Raw genomic sequence first — 17,638 nt, 5'->3', positions numbered from 1 at the left:
AGACATTAAGGATCAAAGTAAAGAAACAACAACAAAAAATCAGGAGACTTAGATATAAAAATACACATTTCTGGCTTCTTCTGAAGAATCAGTTGTCTAGCTTCTACCGGTGAATGAGCTCTCTGAGGGTGAAACAATCCTTCTCATTCCATAATCGGAGTGAGTGAAGGGTAAAGCTGGCAGGGGAAGCTATTTTCAACTATTCAGCCAAACGCTAATGATAATATTGGGTATTTTTGCTGCTCCTTTTATTTTTTATTTTTTTATTCCTTGAGAATTTCATACAGTATATTTTTGTCATATTGTTTCCATCCTTGTCCCCCAACACTATTCCTTTTGGGTCTTGGTAGTAGTTATTTGACACAGAGTTGCATCTCAAACTTACTATGTAGCTGAAGTTGACCTTGAACTCTTAATATGCCTGCCTTCACCTCTCTGGGGATAGAACATAGGCATTTGCTACGATCCCAAGCTTATCTTGTTAACCTCTAAAAGACTTCAGGGTTTATGTAAAGTACCATTTTCTTTGGTTTTAGGTGGAACTGTATTGATTGATAAACTGGATTATCCTAATGCAAATTTAGACTAACAAGTAAATACTATTGATAAACGTTTCTAAAATTAGGAGAATAGATTACTATAATAAGTAGTATTTGCTTGATAGATTAATTCTGGCAAAGACATGGTGGTGGTAAAGGATATAGGTTAGTAAATGTAGGTTAGTGGCTTGGGTTTGATCTCAGCACTGGGGAGGAAGAAGAGAGAGAGTGAAAAAAAAGAGGGTTTGGAGAGATGGCTCATCAGTTCAGGACACAAAACTGCTCTTGTAGAGGACCTAAGTTCAGTTCCCAAGACACATGTCAGGTGGCTCACACCATCTGTGACACCAGCTCCAGGGGATCTGATGTCCTCTTCTGGCCTCTGTGGGCTTTGCACTCACATGTACACACACACACACACACACACACACACACACACACACACACACACACACACGTAATTAAAAATAAGAATAAAATCCTTAAAAAAAGAATGAAGCTCAAAAAGAAGAAAAATGACAATAAAAGGCGTCCTCATTAATGGACAGACTGAGAAAGGAGCAACTCTCTCTGTCCTTTCCGCTGGAACTTGATCTCAAGTCAAAACTAGGAGTCCAAGTGTCAAGATTTCAGTTATCTCAGAGTAGGTAGAGAAAACCCTGGGGAAGCGGCAACAAATGGGGTCTGCTTCTGAGGCTTGTACTCTCACATCCTAAGCAGGCTCACTTTGATTGTAACAGAAGGCCTAGTATTAATACTGCCTCTGTCCTCTCTGAACCCAAAGGCAAAAAGAAACACAATGTCTGCTTGCAATATTGCTGTGCATGTGTAGCTCATGGTCTTTGTGCCAATGTACAAGGCCACTGTACATTGTATATAGGTGAAGAAACTCTCCTGGTGACCTGCAATTCTCAAGGATTGTTATGTGTTCTAGAACATATTGTGATTCATAAGTTTGCTAGGTGGGGCAAACTTTTTAGTCCTTGTCAGCTCTTTCCCACGTTTACCTAAAGCATGTGGGAATCAAAACTTCCAAGCTAATGTAAATGCAGTCAAGCTCTCCTAATCCAGCCTCCTCATTTTCCAAACGCCCAGGGAAGGGAAAAGGACTGCCCAAGACAGCACAGCCAGGACCAGAGCCAGGTTTCCTGCCTCTAGCTCCATTTCTATATGTGCATTTTTACTTCCTTTTCCTAAAAAAACAAAAACAACAACAACAAACTTCCTTAACCTGTCATTGCCTGAGATCTGTTTTGTCTTTATAGATTCCAGGCTTCTACCTAATCATCCAAGCCTTCCAATTTATCCTCCTACTTTATCTTTAGCATATTACCAGGGCTCCCAGATTCTACTTAGAGAAATCCTGCAGGAAGCCAGATCATCTTTGCACCCACCTGGTCCCTGTCTCCCCCTCCCCTTTGAAGCATATTTATTACACTAAACACATTCTGAGGAGGGGAGAGGCTCAGTCTCTTGTCTAGGATGTAAAGAGCACAGGATTTAAGTCCGAGTACTTAAAAACACGAAGAAACAAAACAGAAAAGAAATTTCTTTCAAGTTAGAAGTGGATTGCCTAAAAACACGAAAGTTGGTTCTGGCCAGTGCTGCCTCTTGCTCAGCTCACTCCAGTTGTATGGGGCAGGGACATAGATTCTTATGAGGGAAAAAATCAGGAAGGAGAAAAATGGAAGTGGGGGAGTCAATGAGCGATAAGTGAGCTGCAATTTAAAGCCAGTATATACGGTGTGAGTATAGGCTGAGTCATAAAGAATACAGAAAAAGCTATGCGAATGACTACGGGAAAAGAGGCAAAGGATACTTGTCAGAGGCACCATCCAGCCATCCTGCCCTTTGCACACTCCATGCCACACATCAGGTTTATGACAGTGTCAGCCAAGCTGAGATAAGAAAAACAAGGACATATGCTAAAATTTCGTGACACTAAATTTATTCCATTTGAAGGAATGTCTTACATGCTGAGATTAGAGCCTTCCTTCTTTAGTCTTCAGACATTAATGAAATGACATTGAAAACAGGAGATAATTTACATCTGCATGTGCTCCCTGGCCACTTAGCAATGCCCTCATTCTGAGGTGTTCTCTACTTTGATTTTCATTTTCTTTTCTTCTCTCTCTCTCTCTCTCTCTCTCTCTCTCTCTCTCTCTCTCTCTCTCTCTCTGTCTCTGTCTCTGTCTCTCTCTCTCTCTTGCTACTACATTGATTTGGAAAACCCCAATATAACGAGAGCTGATTAGCAGTCCGTAAGGTTAAGATATCTTTATTCAGATAAACACCAGCCAAATGCAAGCCAGAGCGTGCCAGGGACAGCAAGGCATGGTTATGGTGTCTCCCTACACCCCAATGTCAGTTAGTCTTCTATTTAGAAAAATGTAAGTCAGATAGTAAGTGGTTACCAATCTATTAGGAATAAATCACAATTAATTAACATATACTTCAAGGAGAGGGCATAACAATTTTTTCATTCCAAACTCTCATTCATAAAATAGTTCCATAAGTAGATCAAATTAGTCATAACAACTACTGCTTAGTAATTAATTAAATACTTCTTCATAACCTCTGACCATTTGACCAGAGTGAATTTAAAAGTAGCAATAAATACAGATGGCGTTACAGAAATTGAAGTGGTCTTGATGCAAAACTCTTCGTGTGTTAGCTAGGTGACAGCTAAGCTTTCTCATCTGAAACGAATCAAGAAATTAATTTGAACAATGATTGTATCAATAAGAAAAACATTCAAAACAAAATCCATCCTCTCAGGCAGTATGGCTTTGTTTGTTCCCCATTGCCTACTTGTCATGTGTGAACAAAAGGAAAAGTCCACAGAGGATGAGGCCAAGTGCCCTGGCCTCGCTGTGTAAGGATAGTGCGGCAGTGGCTGCTACCAAGACAAGCTCCCTTGGTTGCTTGTGTGGCAATGCAGTTGTGCAAGCCTTTGCCAAACCTGTTTAGAGAGTAGGCAGAAAGCCCCAAGGTGTTCCTGCTCTAGGCAACCCTCCCAATGCTTCATCTAAAGTGGAGGTAGATTTCCCCTCACTGTCTGTTCTCCTTGGAACCCCTTCACTTTCCAGCACCTCCAATATCTGGAGAAGGATACCTGGAATGGGATAATGATGGGAGTCCCTGCCACCCTCCGCTTAGGCCCTCCTACCCCATCAGAGTACTTACAGAGCTGTTTCTGAATTCCGGTCACTCTCCTTCATGCAGAGCTAAAAGGCAAACACAAGTTCGTGAGTTTGCATCCTTTTCTAAGGTCAAGAGTGAATATTTTGATTGCATTAGCATGGCAATGGGTGCTGTGGAACTACAAGACAGCCATCTCTGTGTGGACACAGGGCTCTTTGACCACATGGATAGATTTTATTGAATGTTGAGAAGATACAGGTCTTAATCAGAACGTTTCTAAGATTCACAGTTAGGTCTTCATTTTATAGACATAGTAAAAAAAAGTCTCTCTCTCTGTGCGTGCCTGCGTGTGTGTGTGTGTGTGTGTGTGTGTGTGTGTGTGTGTGTGTGTGTGTGTGTGTGTGTGTACATCAGGCTTGTCCAAAAATACCCTTACCTGCTAAACCATCGTCTCTATCTAGTTTGTTCTTTTTTCTTCTTTTCCTTCCCTCCTTTTCCCTCTCCCCCATTCTCTCTCTCTCTTCCCCTCCCTCTTTCCCTCCCTCCCTCCCTTCCTTTCTTTCTTTGGAAAAAAATGTTTTGGACTGGAATAGTGGGTGGGGTGAACTTCTTCTTGGGAAACACTGTTGCCCTGAATCAGATCTAGTTACTGTTGCATGAGAATGACTTGTTGACTGATGAGTTCAGCCTAGGGCATTCTGTCTCTCTTTAGAGGTTTTCTGCCACATGTGTCCTCTTTGGCCCTGAGTGATCTGGCAGAGTCAAATGCATGCCATTAACCTAAGCATGCACACATTCTGAATTACAGTAAACAATGATGTAAACCATTGGACGACTCAAACTCCAGCCCACAGCGGTAGATCATGTGGCTGTATTCAAGAGCAGAGCAAGCAGATGTCTGTTCCTCCCTGTGTTTACTTATTGTACCAAGGGCACCATAGCAACAATAAAAAGGGAGGTTATTGATTGGGGTTTTTGTTTTTGAAACAAGCAGCCCTGGTTGGATTTATATTCAAGATCTTCCTGCTTCTATGTCTCCAGCAGTGGGAAGACAGGTGTGCACTGCCATACCTGGCAGGAGAAATTTAAAAGGAAGAAAAACTAACACCAAAGCCCCTGGCTGTGACACCATAGGTATTTCCACTCAGGCTTTGTCCATGTGCACGTCTCTTTAAAGCTACACATAGGATAGATGCTAGAGCCTTGTACATGCAAGACAGGGTCTACCACTGAGCCATAGCCCAACCCCTTAGATGACTTTCTACCCCAGTAACTTAGAATACTTAGATACCTTCATTATTCTTTTTCTCCTAGCAATCAATCCAAAAGCCAGTGTCAGGAAGACCACAACACAAGCAGCAATGATTGGCTCTATTGGTACAACCGGAGCTTTGTCTGTTGGGAAAGCAAACACAGGAAAGAGTAGCCAACTTCTAACTTATATTCTTGTAATATGGACCAGACATGGTCCCTTATATTTGCATACACAACTCTTTTAACTAAATCCTCCTAACGACCTCAAAAGATGAGGAATGGGGGGGTCTTTGATAGGCTGGGTTACTTATTCAAAATGACAAAATTAACAAATAGCAGAGGCAGATTTTGAACCCATTCATTTGTGAAAGGAGTTTCGGAAATATGAGCACCTCACCCCAAGTGACCGCTCAGTCCAGTTCATGCTTTTATTATTTTACTTTATTTATTTTTGCCACACAGAAAGCAGAAGCAAATTGAAGTCAATGCCTTCTCAAAAACATAAAGGGTTTTAGGAGGACTCACAGAAGGAGAAAGAGGGAAGGAAGATGGGAGAGCAAGAAGACAAAGGTGGAAAGGGCTCCCTAGACTAAGAAAGACAGGAGACATGGGTGGGTCCAAGGAACAGTGTGTACAGCGGTCCGTACTGTGTTAGTGCCCCAGGCAGACAAGACATGTAGAGAATGGCTGTAAGGAAGTAGAATTTCAGTCATCAGTCTTGGCCAAAATTTCCATAGTTCCCTAAATGACAAGGAAAGGACAGTGAAGGAGCTGCAGCAACCGTGACACCTTGGAAATGAAGCCCACTTGAACATAAAGTTTACTTATTTGTGTACACTTATTTATTTGTGTGTGGTGTTCAGAGGACAACTTGTGGGAGCTAGCTCTCTCCTTCTACCACGTGTGAACCAGGGATGGAACTCAGGTTGTCAGGCTTGGCAGTGAGTACCCACTGAGCTATCTTGCTGGCCCGACCAATTACCTTTCAAATATTTTCTTTCAATTACTTCTTTCAGCTCTTGTTCAGGATAATTGGAGGGGGGGTATAAATGGATTAAATATTCCTCTTTTTTTTTTTTTTGTGTGTGTGTGTGTGTGGTAATACTAGGGGTAGAACCCAGGGCCTAACACATACCAAGCAGAAATTCTACCACTGAGCTAAACCCCCAGCTCCAGAGAATCCTTCACTTCTGCCCTCTCTTAGCTCCTCTCTCTCACACCCCCCCAAATTATTCTAATAAAGATGTGGGTAGTGCCAACCCTCCATAGAGGTTGGCCTGATGAGCGTTCTAGAAAATCCTATATTAATTAACTCTGGGGAAAAAAAAAACTAACTCTGGGATATGCTGGGATCATTACCCGACTGGAGACCTCTACTTGCCACCAGGGAAGGCTATCAGAACATAGAGGAAGGGAAGATCTGATAACTAGGAGAAGAAATCAGAGTGCAGTCACAGATGGGAATAGCTTTTACCAACCTGAAAGTCTGAAGCCACATGTTAACAGAACAGCCTTCCTTCCCCAAACCGAGCTGAAACAAACCGACTGGCCTACTGGCTTACTCTGCATTCCAGGTTCCTGTTGGAAGTGCCTTTGACACGAGTAACCATGTAACCGCCTGCACTCCTCCCTTTGTCCTGCTTTGATGTTTCTCTCCCTCAGACCATTCTGGTAAAATAGTCTCTAACTTGTGGGCTAACTCATATGCTGGTGTAGAGTTTCATGGAATTCTCAGTGTCTCCCAGCCCTTTAGAAACTACCCCTGATGAGCAGTGCAGCAGGGAGCGCCTGTGGTAAATTTGGCATCAAACCCCACAGAGTACGAGCAGCAGACCATGCGTGCTGTAAAAGTCAAACTGACAGCCGGGGAAGTAACAAAGCAAAAAAAGAAATAAGAAAACAAGCTGGCTTGGCAGAACTCCATCCAAAACAAGTTTCTGCCCACCTAATAGGCAATTTGCTGATTGCCACACAAGCTGTGCAATTTTTTTTTTCAAACATGGTCATAGAGCAATTATGTTTTTTTCCTGACCCAGAGGGATACTATAATCACTCAGTCTCCAAGTGTAGTCTTATAGCTAATTAGGAGAATACCGAATGAGGTTCACCCCACCATGTTTTTGTAAAGGTTCTGGGTGAGGTTAAAAAAAAAAAAAAAAAAAAAAAAAGCCACAGGCTTCAAGGTGGTGTCCTTTCCATTGCTTCGGTCCTGTGGACACAGGTTCTTTTGAAGGTTTTGCTGGGTTTTTTTGTTTTGTTTTTTCAATCAAGTAGCCCCAAGGCATACTGCCATTGCCCAGCAGGACAAATTACTGAAAAACCCAGGAACCCCAGTGATGGGGCAGTCAACTAACAGCCACTCCCCTCCCCACCAGCCACTGTGTTTGTATCCCAGTCTCCCTAGTGTGGGGAGAAAAGAAGCTATGCTCTTGTGACATCAGTCCACACAGGAGGAAAGAGGCGGCTTTGTTTCCCGGGAAAGGGCAAGAGCAGCAATGAGTAGGTACAGTGAGTGGGATTCTAGCAGGATGCAGCAGCCTCATCTTGTTTGCCTGCTTCCTGCATACCTGCCTGAGACCAAATGTGTACAAAGGAAGGGCATGTATTTGTGGCATCAGGGATTTTAATTGCCTCTTTGAGCAGGAAACCCAAGGGGTTGCACACCTACGGTGCACATACATACATTCAGGCAAACACTCATACACATAAACCAAAACCAAGATATCTTTAAAGAGGAAATGAAATCTAAGGAGAACTCGACAAACCTCACTGGTTCTCCATGATCAGAGGGCCATAGGCTTGAGTGACTGGAGCAGGCCCCCTGATTAACCATGTTTCCCCACTCCCTCTGCTGACCAGGCAACAGGATACAAATCAAGAATTGAAATGATTTCAGAGATTTTTTTTTTTTAAATCTACTCAACGGTTTTCTTTTATGTATTTCTGAAGTGTCTTCTGTTACAGGCTATAAACTCAAATGGCTAGTTCCTGTATACATCAATGCTGGAGGGAAGTTGAAGAAGTCTCTTCGGAAAAAAAAAAAAAAAAAAACAAAACAAAACAAAAAACCCACCAGAATTGGTTTCTACCTTTGTCCCAGATCTTTGCTGAAAAGTCAGTGGTCTATGTGAAGTGGGCATAAATATTTTTTTTTGAGATAAGGTCTCACTGTATAATAGTCCTGACTGTCTTGGAACTTGCTTTGTAGACCAGGTTGGCCCTGAATTCACAGAGATCCTAAAAGCGTGAGCCACCACACCAGGCTTAGAATGTCTTTTCTTTTTTAAAGCAAATACTTTATCCCTGAGCTATCTCAGCACTTTGCAGTGCTCAGGATCAAACTCAAGACCTCCTGCACACAAGGAAAGCACCATACCCACAGAGTTATAGCTCCAGCCTCTAGCTCTTTTTCCTTTTTTTTTATTCTGAGCATGGTATCACCAAATTACTGAGGCAGGACTTGAACTCACAATCTTCCTCCCTTAGCCTTCTGTATAGTTGAGATTATAGGCTTGTGGCACCAAACCTGACTCAGACTAGAATTCCTAGAGGAGTTCTCCTGGCTGGGGAGAATTTTCCAATGAAATTTTAGCTACAAAGCATAATGGTCACCACCTTTGATTGTCACTAATAATATTTATGAATTCTGACTTATGCATCATGCAGAGCAATTACTTAAGAAGAGTTACCTGTAATGACCAGATGGAAGTCCAGAGTCTCCGTTTTCAGAGATGAGCTAGCAATACAGGTGTAGGTCCCATTGTCAGATTTCTTGACTTTGGAGATTGACAACTGAAAAGACTCTGTTGTCTCTTGGATTTGGTGACGGTCTTTCTCTAATATCAGGGTACTGTTGTTCTTAAACCACCTCATTTGTGCTTGGGGGTTGGATTTCACGTTGCAATCCAATCTTACATCACTGTCTTCCTCTACGGTTTGGAAGTCATTTCCACTTAGAAGAGGAGGGACTGTAAGACTCAAGCATTCAAGATTAGTCAGAAACAAGCAGTAGTTAGTTCACTGTCAGCAACTCAAGAACTCTCTTCCATGTTTCTCAGAGTGTTTTTACCTCTTAGACAAAAATGTGTGGAGTAGCTATTGTGGATTAAGTACACAGCTAGTAACTGGGGACAGGAAAGCAAATGACAAACATTCAGTTCCTAACTTCATAGAACTTTAAGTTAAAAAAAATAGACCAAGAGGGGCTGGAGAGATGCTCAGCAGTTAAGAACACCGGCTGCTCTTCTAGAGCTCACAATTGCCTGTAACTCCAGTTCCAGGGATCTGATGCCTACTTCTGGCTTCTGTGGGCACTAGGCACACACAGTACACAGACATGCATGCAGGTAAAATACTCATGCACATATAATAATACAATAAAATGATTTAAATGTAAATGTTTTTCCTCAAAAAAGATATACCTAAAGTTGTGTATGATAAAGAACATAATATATATAATAATAGCTGGGCATGGTAGTACATGCCTTTAATCTCAGCACTTGGGAGGCAGAAGCAGGCAAAGCTCTACAAGTTTTAGGATCAGCCTGGTCTACATAGCTAATTTCAGATTGGCCAGGGCAACATAGTGGAACCCTGTTTCAAAAACAGTCCTTGCTCTCTGAGCAAATAATCTGATTTGTACAAGGGTTGCTAAAACAGTACAATACTAAAGACAGACATGCTAGCTAGGCCTGATTCCATATATGTCCTCTGTTGTGACTTTAAGACAGCTATTCAACTGTTAAAGTTTCAGTTTCCTCATTAAAAAAAAAAAAAGAAAAAAAAACAACTTGGATAATGATAGCTTTCTGTACTGTGAAGATTAAGTGAGACAATCCCTGTAAAGAAGTTGATAGCATGCTAACTACTATTATGAATGTGGTGGTGGTTTGGAAAGTTATTCACACCCTTGAGTTTTGCATTTTGTCTGACCACATTTGCCCAGGCCACAAATGTACACTGGCTCAGTGGCCCTTTACAAAGAATGCCCTGCTTCTGGAAGCCTTCTAAGTGTGATAAATCTTGCCTCTATGGAAGCTTAATAAATTCCCATGCCTCTCCTCTTTCGTCCTCCACAGAAAAAGCAGTTGTAGCCATGGATAGTCGGACACATTCATCTTCATCAGATCATTCTATCCCTCACCCACATTCCCGAGAAACAACCAAGCCACTTTTCCCTTCGTGTCTACCCCTCTTGTGTTTACTGGCAGATGTTCTGGAAATTAATAAATGGTTAGAGTGGGTAGTAAGGGAGGAGGTAAACCTGGAGAAGGAGGGAAAAGGAGCTTGTCTCATCTGCACACTGAGTAATTAGACCCTGAGTGGGCTGTGTTATTAATAACTTTCTCAGAAGAATGACATTTTGTTGCTCTTTGGAATGAGTTTGAATTCTATATCCATATCATATCCAACACGGATGTTGTGTGGTATTCAGACACCCGGGAAGCTGCTGGAATAGAGAACAGAACTACCAAGCAAAACGGTTCCATTTGTGGACACATCCTATTAATTGTCCCTTTTAACCATTTAATGTTAATGAATGTTTAAGCAAGCACTCTACACTGGCCCTTTAAGAAAATCACATCTCAAATAAAGCTAAAACATTCCCTTTGACTTGCAGCCTAGTCACTTCCTGCATCCCTACTGTTTTTGTCAATGTAGCTGTTTTTGAGATATGGTCTTGTGTGTAGCCCAGGCTGGCCTTTAGTTGACAATCCTGCCTTAGGCTCCACACTAGTGCTAGCATTATGTAGCCTTGTACTACTAGGCCCTGCCGCTGATACAAATTAATGAATAAAAGGTGAAAATATCCAAATAGAAACATAGTTAAAAGGCACGGGCAGGCATTTCACAGAGAAGAAACGTGAATAGTCATTAAGTTCATGAAAGGGTAAATAGCCTCATTTTTAGTTAAAAAAACAAACGAGTAGGTACACAGCGGCTGACTTTGAAAGACTGAGATAGAGCAACCACTTGAGCTCACAAGTTTGAAGCTAGCCTAGGCAATGTTGAGATGAGACACACAGGTGGGAGGGTGGGTGTAGAATTTCCAATGTGACTGGCAGATAATTGGTGCTCCTGAATGGCTGGGGAAATAGGCATTCTGATGTTTCATATGGGAACATGAATTGGACAGTGTGGCCAAATCAAGATTGGGATTTCAACTGTCACTTAACAAAATGTAGGCATCCAAGATTGACTGGCAATTTCTTTTCCCTCCACTCACAAGTAACATTTAGCACCACCGAGACTGATACCGTCTGATCGCTCTGCAGCTTGCAGGTAAAGCGGACTCCATTGTCTTTTTCACTAATGGAAGAGACACAGACAGAGCTGGTATTGATTATATTTCCAGTTTTCAAATCTACTCTTCCATCTTCTCGGTACCAGAGAAGTTCTTCCTCTCTGGTGTGGTTTTGCACAGCACATTCCAGAGATGCTTGGACACCAGATGGGGTGTCCAGGACATAGTTCTCAGTTTTACCATTCACAGTTAAAACAGAACCTGAGGGTATAGAGAAAAAAAAAACTGTTAAGATAGGCAAAATGTTGAACAAAGATGTCCACTAACAGAGGGTTGGTTAAATGAATTATGTTACATCACTGTAATAAAATATACTCTCAACAATTAAAAACAATTATATTGAGCTATATGATTTTACAAGGAGATAGATACAGTGTTTTTTGTTTGGTTGTTTGCTTGGTTAATGAGTTGTTCTCAAACTGAAGATCCCCCTGCCTCAACTTGCCAAGTGTTAGGATTACCTGTGCATGACATAATATATTATTAACTAAGATAAGAAAAACATTAAAAATTGTGGCCACCGAATTTTGCTGCACTTTGAAATCAACCAGAGACTTTACATCCTGATGTTAGGCTCATACCCTGGCCTAACATCTGATTGATTGACAGGAGTGTAACCCGGTTATTGGGGCTGTTTAAAAGTTCCTCAGATGGTTCAAATGTACAGTGAAGTTTGACAACCACCAAGCAAGCTAGAAACAGTGTGTACAAAACAATTCCAGAATGATCTGATAGAAAACAAATAAATGGGATGTTCATTAAGAAAAGTCTTGGGGAAATATCATATATTTATATAGACTAGAACTGGTAAATATAGGTCACAAGTAGAGAAATAGCTGGTTTGACATGCTTGCTTTGAGGGGAGGTAGAGTAGGAATGCATGGACTTGAAAAGGACTAGCAAAATGGAAAAATATTTAAAACCTAAGTCCAAAGACAGAATGCAAATTCTATCTCTAATAATTATCACAAGCATCAAAATTGAATATGCATATGGACAAAAACTGACTTTAAAATACTTTTCTTGTTAGATGATAGAATATGGATGAATTTGTTCTTACATTTCTCATGTTTTAACACTAGACAGTATAGTAAAACTAAAAAATGTTTAAATGATTATGATTTGTGAGGTAGACAAGATTTTGTGGGGTGCACAATCGGGATCTACAGCAGGTCTCTTTGTTGTTTGGTTTTTGAGGAAGGATCTCACTACGTAGCATTGGTTGCCTTGGAATTTGCTATTTAGAACTGGCTGGCCTCAAAGTCACAGAGATCCCACTGCCTCTGCCTCCCGAGTGCTGGGATTAAAAATATTCACCACCATGCCCTGTAAGTTTTGGTTTTTGCTTTTTTGCTCTGATTTTATAATTTTTTCCATTGCATAGTAATATATACTTGAATTTCAGTTCTTATTTTCCTGGATCAGAAGCAGGTAACAAAAGTTCGAGCTCTGGCCGCTGCTGGATCATCCTCCCAAATATGTGTTAACATGGCCTCTAATTTGACTATATATGTGCCAGTGCCTACCACTGTACACACCCATTCAAAGGCCAGAGGACTCCAGGTTTCTTTCTCTATTCTCTACACCTTATTGCCTTGAGGCAGAGTCTCCCACTAAACCAGAAGCCTTCCATCTCAGGTCTGCTGGCCAATAGGCTCTCAGGCTCCACCAGTCTCCACTCCCCAAAGCTGGGACTACAAGAACACAGAGCCTTGCCCAGCTTTTACAATGCATGCTGAAGATGTCTGCTGAGCCAGCAGCCCAGGCTCCTTGTTTTGTTTATTGGTGTTTCAAATTGAACCTGGAGCCCTTAAGCTAATTCAGCATTCACTTTACTACCAAACTACAGCTATAACCTTTGGCCCAATTTGTTTTATCATGAATAAGTAGTTTAAAATGTGAGAGAGGAGAGAAGCCACCTTAAGGCAGAGATGGAGATAAAGATGTGGGCAATATTTTCCTCTAAGTGATGTGTTCAAATAAACAGATTACCTCTCTTGAAATTAGTATGAAAATATATTAAGATGTGAGAAAATTCTGACTACGGTTCTAGAGAGAATAGCAGCACACTTAATCCTCTTATACAATCAGAGCCATAAAACAGTATTTTTTTTTTCATTTTCAAAATGTTTTCTGACCCCTACAACCTGAACCAATGTATTGGGCAGCCATTTCAAATTCCAAACAACTTAAGGTTGTCCCCAATGTCCACAGATCATTATTTTAATTTAATTAATTTTCTTTTAATCTGAAAAGAGGTCATAATCCAAGCACTCGGGAGGCAGAGGCAGGCAGATCTCTGTGAGTTCGAGGCCAGCCTGGTCTACAAAGCTGAAACCCTGTCTCAAAAAAAAAAAAAAAAGGTCATAGAGAATATTAACTTACTTGTCCTCCCCCGTGGCAAACATAGAATCACTAGGAAAAGTCTGCATGCTTGCAGTGGCCGGATAATCTTCCACACCATCTTTAATGAATGCAGCTTGGCTCTCCTGGAGGCAAAGAATGCAGCTGGTTCTGTACTTTGATCTACAATGAGTCTATGTACTTTCTTCCTATTTGGCACCGAAATAAAGTTCCAAGTGAATCAGCCCAGCTGTAACGGTACACTCCTACTTTTTAAATTAAACAATCCTGATTAAGTTCTTTTTAGTTTTGAAGACTTTTTTTTTTTTTTAATGGCAACAAAAAAGAAAACTACAATGATACAGACTAGTTATCAGGTGAAAAATGGTCTTCCCTAGACACAATGAGAAAACAGCCACTTTAACGGAAAGACAAATGAATTCTCTGTTCTCAGGTTGTCGGAACAGAGCAAAGTCATTCTTTTTTGAAAGTCTAACTGGCATCATATTTGGAAAGCTGTTCTCCAATCAGAGAATTCTTTCAAAGGAAAATCCTTATCTTATGTGTCTGGGCATCTTGCCAGCATGTATGTCTGTGCACCACTTGTGAGCCTGGTATCCAGGTAGGCAGGGAGGAAGTGTTGGGTCCCCTGGAACTGGAGTTACATATGGTTGTTAGCTGCAATGTAGGCACCAGAATCAAACCCAGATCCTTTGCAATCACAGTAAGTGCTCTTGACCATTAAGCCATCTCTCCAGCCCATCACAAAGAGTTCTTGAGATTACAACAGATTCAAAGGTGTCCACTTCTTCCAAACATGGTATCTTGTCTTAATATTTCCTCCCCTTGGTCACATGTGGACTATCAAGAATGGATAATCAAGGCCTTCCTTTTCCCTTCTTCTGTACATTGATGCTCTATCCTTCTAAGATCTTTCTTGGAAAAGCATGTATACATTATTTATTTCCTTTAGAGGTAGGGGCAAGGTGTATAGCTCAATGGTAGGGTACCTGCCTGGGTTTGATGCCCAGAACTGCAGGCAGACTGACAGACAGAAGGAAAAAGAGTACTGCTGCACATATTGCAGAAACCCATCTGGAATGACTTCTAGACAGTGTTAAACACTTCACATATATTTGTTCAATCACAACTAAGCCCTACAACTACCTATTTGTTTTGTCTTTGAAAGTCTTTTCTTTTCTGGCCTCGAAGTCACATAGATTCTCTTGCCTCTGCCTCACGAACGATGAGATTAAAGGTGTGCACCACCACCCACTCAGCTGAACCAGACTCTTTCTAGGTAGCCCAAGCTGGCTAAACAGAAACATATGATCTCTTACTTCAGCCTCCAAAGTGCAGGGATTACAAGTGTGTGCCACCATATTCAGCAACAACCAACCTGTTGATGCAATGATGCAATTTGCCCAACATATTTGCCCAGAGACAGTAAATGTTATGGTCAGGATTCAAACCCAAGACTGCCAAGGCTACACTCATAGCTGCCCTTCTGCCTAAATTAATATTCTTTCCCTTCAAAAGATGCTTCTAGTCTCTTCTAGTCCCTCGTTCTTCCATTAGCCTTAGCAACTCAATCCTTTACCATGAGTATTAGCTGTCAAGAGCAGGAATTCACCTTTGAGTAATTTGGGGCTCCTCTATACTCTTCCCTTGCTCTAGGACTGTCCCACAGGAGCAAGTGTGCATCCCACCAGACTGGAAGGCCTCTACCAATCTTAAGATGCAATTACTATTTTTTTTTTGGGTTTTTCGAGACAGGGTTTCTCTGTGGCTTTGGAGGCTGTCCTGGAACTAGCTCTTATAGACCAGGCTGGTCTTGAACTCACAGAGATCCGCCTGCCTCTGCCTTCCGAGTGCTGGGATTAAAGGTGTGCGCCACCAACGCCCGGCAAGATGCAATTACTATTCATCTGAAAAATTTGTAAGTGAACTTTCCTTGCCAAAATATTTCTGTCACTCTATTGTAAGAGTGATGACCTCAGGACCAGTGAGATGATGGCTCTGCGGATCAGTGTTTGCTATGGAAACTTGACATCCTGAGCTTAACCCCCAGATCCCATGTAAGAGAGAACAAACTCCTGAAAGTTGTCCTCTGACCTCCACATGTGTGATGTGGCATGCATGAGCCCACTCCCCCCACACTAATAATAGATACAATAAAAAGAGTAATGATTTCAGAACCTGATCATTAATAGTTTTCTTAGCAGCTCAGTGAAAGAGCACTACGGTAGCCTTCCTGAGGTTCCACCTTCAATCTCCAGCATATCAAGGAAACAAGGAGGGCCAGGAAAAAAAGATGATAAAACAGTAACTTTTCTCAAGCACAGCCTGCTATAGTTCCTGAATAAATACTCAAGAGTGGGTGGTGGTGGTGCTTACCTTTTATCCTACACTCAGGAGGCAGAGGCAGGTGGATCTATGTGAGTTCAAGGCCAGAGTTCCAGGACAGCCAGGGCTACAACAAAGAAACACTGTCTCAAAAAACCAAACAAACAAAAAACCAAAATAACTCTCAAGAGTGGGAGGCTTCACTCTACCCTGTGAAGGGGACAAAGTAATATCTCTTATTTTCTAAGATACCGATGTTTCAAAGTGAAATCCCCTCACTGGACTTCACTTTCTATAAAAGACAAGCTTGTCACTTACCTACTGAACTCTGAGCAGCTGACCTTCTCAGCTAACTCTTCCTCTGCCCAGGAGCCCTGAATTATTTCCCTGATATGGTCCTTTATAATGCTTGAATTTGAACACTTTATGACAGAAGGTCAAGTAACTGAGATAAATTGGGTGCAAAGTCCTCTCCCTTTCTGGATTCTTAGAGAAGACAGTAACTGGGAATGACATCTTCACAAGATCCAAGCCTTTCTGTGTACCTAGGTTCCTAGGTGGGGCCGGATATTACTAACAGGGGTGTATTGTCCCAGGGAAGCCTGAACTTGTGCACATCTTACCCGACACTGTCAACTCTCGACTGAGATGACTGAGCCTGACGATCTGATAGCTTGAGGACCGTGACGGGACAAGTCTAAGGAGAGGTTTGACTCTCACAATCGTCATGACACTTTAAGATTTCACATAACTTAATTCTGGAAAATTTTTTTAGCACCAGTAACCTGAGCCCAGTGCTGAAGCTGTGCCAAGCAACCGGAGACAGTTTTAGCTCCTTGAAGCTCTCTTTGGATTGAGAAACCACTGCATGATCCTTCAAGAATGAGATAAACTGATTTTATTGATGAAAATACTTAAGTTGGACTCAAGAAATGGCTCAGTGGGTAAGGCACCTGCTATGCAAGCGTGAGGATCTGATTCCCGATCTCCAGAAGCCACACAAAAGCCTGATGTAGTAGCTGTAATCCCAGCGCTTCTACAATGAGATGGGAGGTGGAGATGGGGGAAGAGACCAAAGAATCCCAAAAGGTCACTGGCCAGTTAACTTGATATTACAGAGACCCTGTCTCAAACAAGGTAGAAGACGAGGACCCACACCCAAGGTTGTCCTCTGACTTCCACATGGGCAGGTGTGCTCACACAGCAACTCCCAAGCCCCCATACTTTATGGTAGTATTACCAATGGACATTTATCTGCCAAGTTCTATGGTTCCCATTCATTAAAATGCCCCGTCCCTCGGGGCTCCGGTAATTCGTGAGTCCAAGGTGGATCAAGCCTGAAAATAATGGGCAGGAAAGAAAGAGTGGGACCAAGCAGGTTTTCTTGCCAAGGTCTCCTTTATTGATCATTACAAGGGGTTTTTATAGAGAAAGGAGGAAGCAGAGAAAAAGGAGGTGGGGGGGAGGAATGAGTGTTTATTGCTCTCAGGAAGGTATCTGGAATCTCCTGTGTTAAGGAAGTGGGGGAAGGAATAGGTGTTAGTTGCTTCTCAGGCCAGGTCCCGGAACCTGAGGGGTGGGATGCTAGACTGGCTGGCGGCTAGCTAGGCATGGGGGGTCGCCAAGGCTGGCTTCTGACATTAAAAAATAGAAGAATGTTTATGATTATCCATACCATCTCCTTTCTGTTGCTGGGAACCAAGCCCAT

The 17,638-nt window shown here is 41.9% G+C and overlaps 1 protein-coding gene across 2 annotated transcripts; it reads right to left on the bottom strand.

Moving 5' to 3' along the window:
• Positions 1-2,470: 2,470 nt before the first annotated feature.
• Tmigd1 (transmembrane and immunoglobulin domain containing 1) lies at positions 2,471-13,720 on the bottom strand. Of its 2 annotated transcripts, XM_035447945.1 has the most exons (5): positions 13,627-13,720; positions 11,164-11,442; positions 8,627-8,905; positions 4,975-5,078; positions 3,722-3,766 (listed from the first exon to the last, which is right to left on the bottom strand). In XM_035447945.1, the coding sequence occupies exons 1-5, from the start codon at positions 13,703-13,705 to the stop codon at positions 3,722-3,724; spliced, it is 786 nt and encodes a 261-aa protein (XP_035303836.1). In that variant the 5' UTR covers positions 13,706-13,720. The 2 variants fall into 2 exon arrangements, 1 of the variants encoding a protein (XP_035303836.1); XR_004770804.1 differs by lacking the exons at positions 4,975-5,078; positions 8,627-8,905; positions 11,164-11,442; positions 13,627-13,720 and adding exons at positions 2,471-3,238; positions 4,120-4,188 and having other exon boundaries at positions 3,726-3,766.
• Between the last annotated feature and the right edge of the window lie 3,918 nt (positions 13,721-17,638).

Source organism: Cricetulus griseus, chromosome 7 (genome assembly GCF_003668045.3).
Source record: "Cricetulus griseus strain 17A/GY chromosome 7, alternate assembly CriGri-PICRH-1.0, whole genome shotgun sequence".
Classification (NCBI taxonomy): domain Eukaryota; kingdom Metazoa; phylum Chordata; class Mammalia; order Rodentia; family Cricetidae; genus Cricetulus; species Cricetulus griseus.
This window is presented reverse-complemented; position numbering and strand designations above follow the sequence as displayed.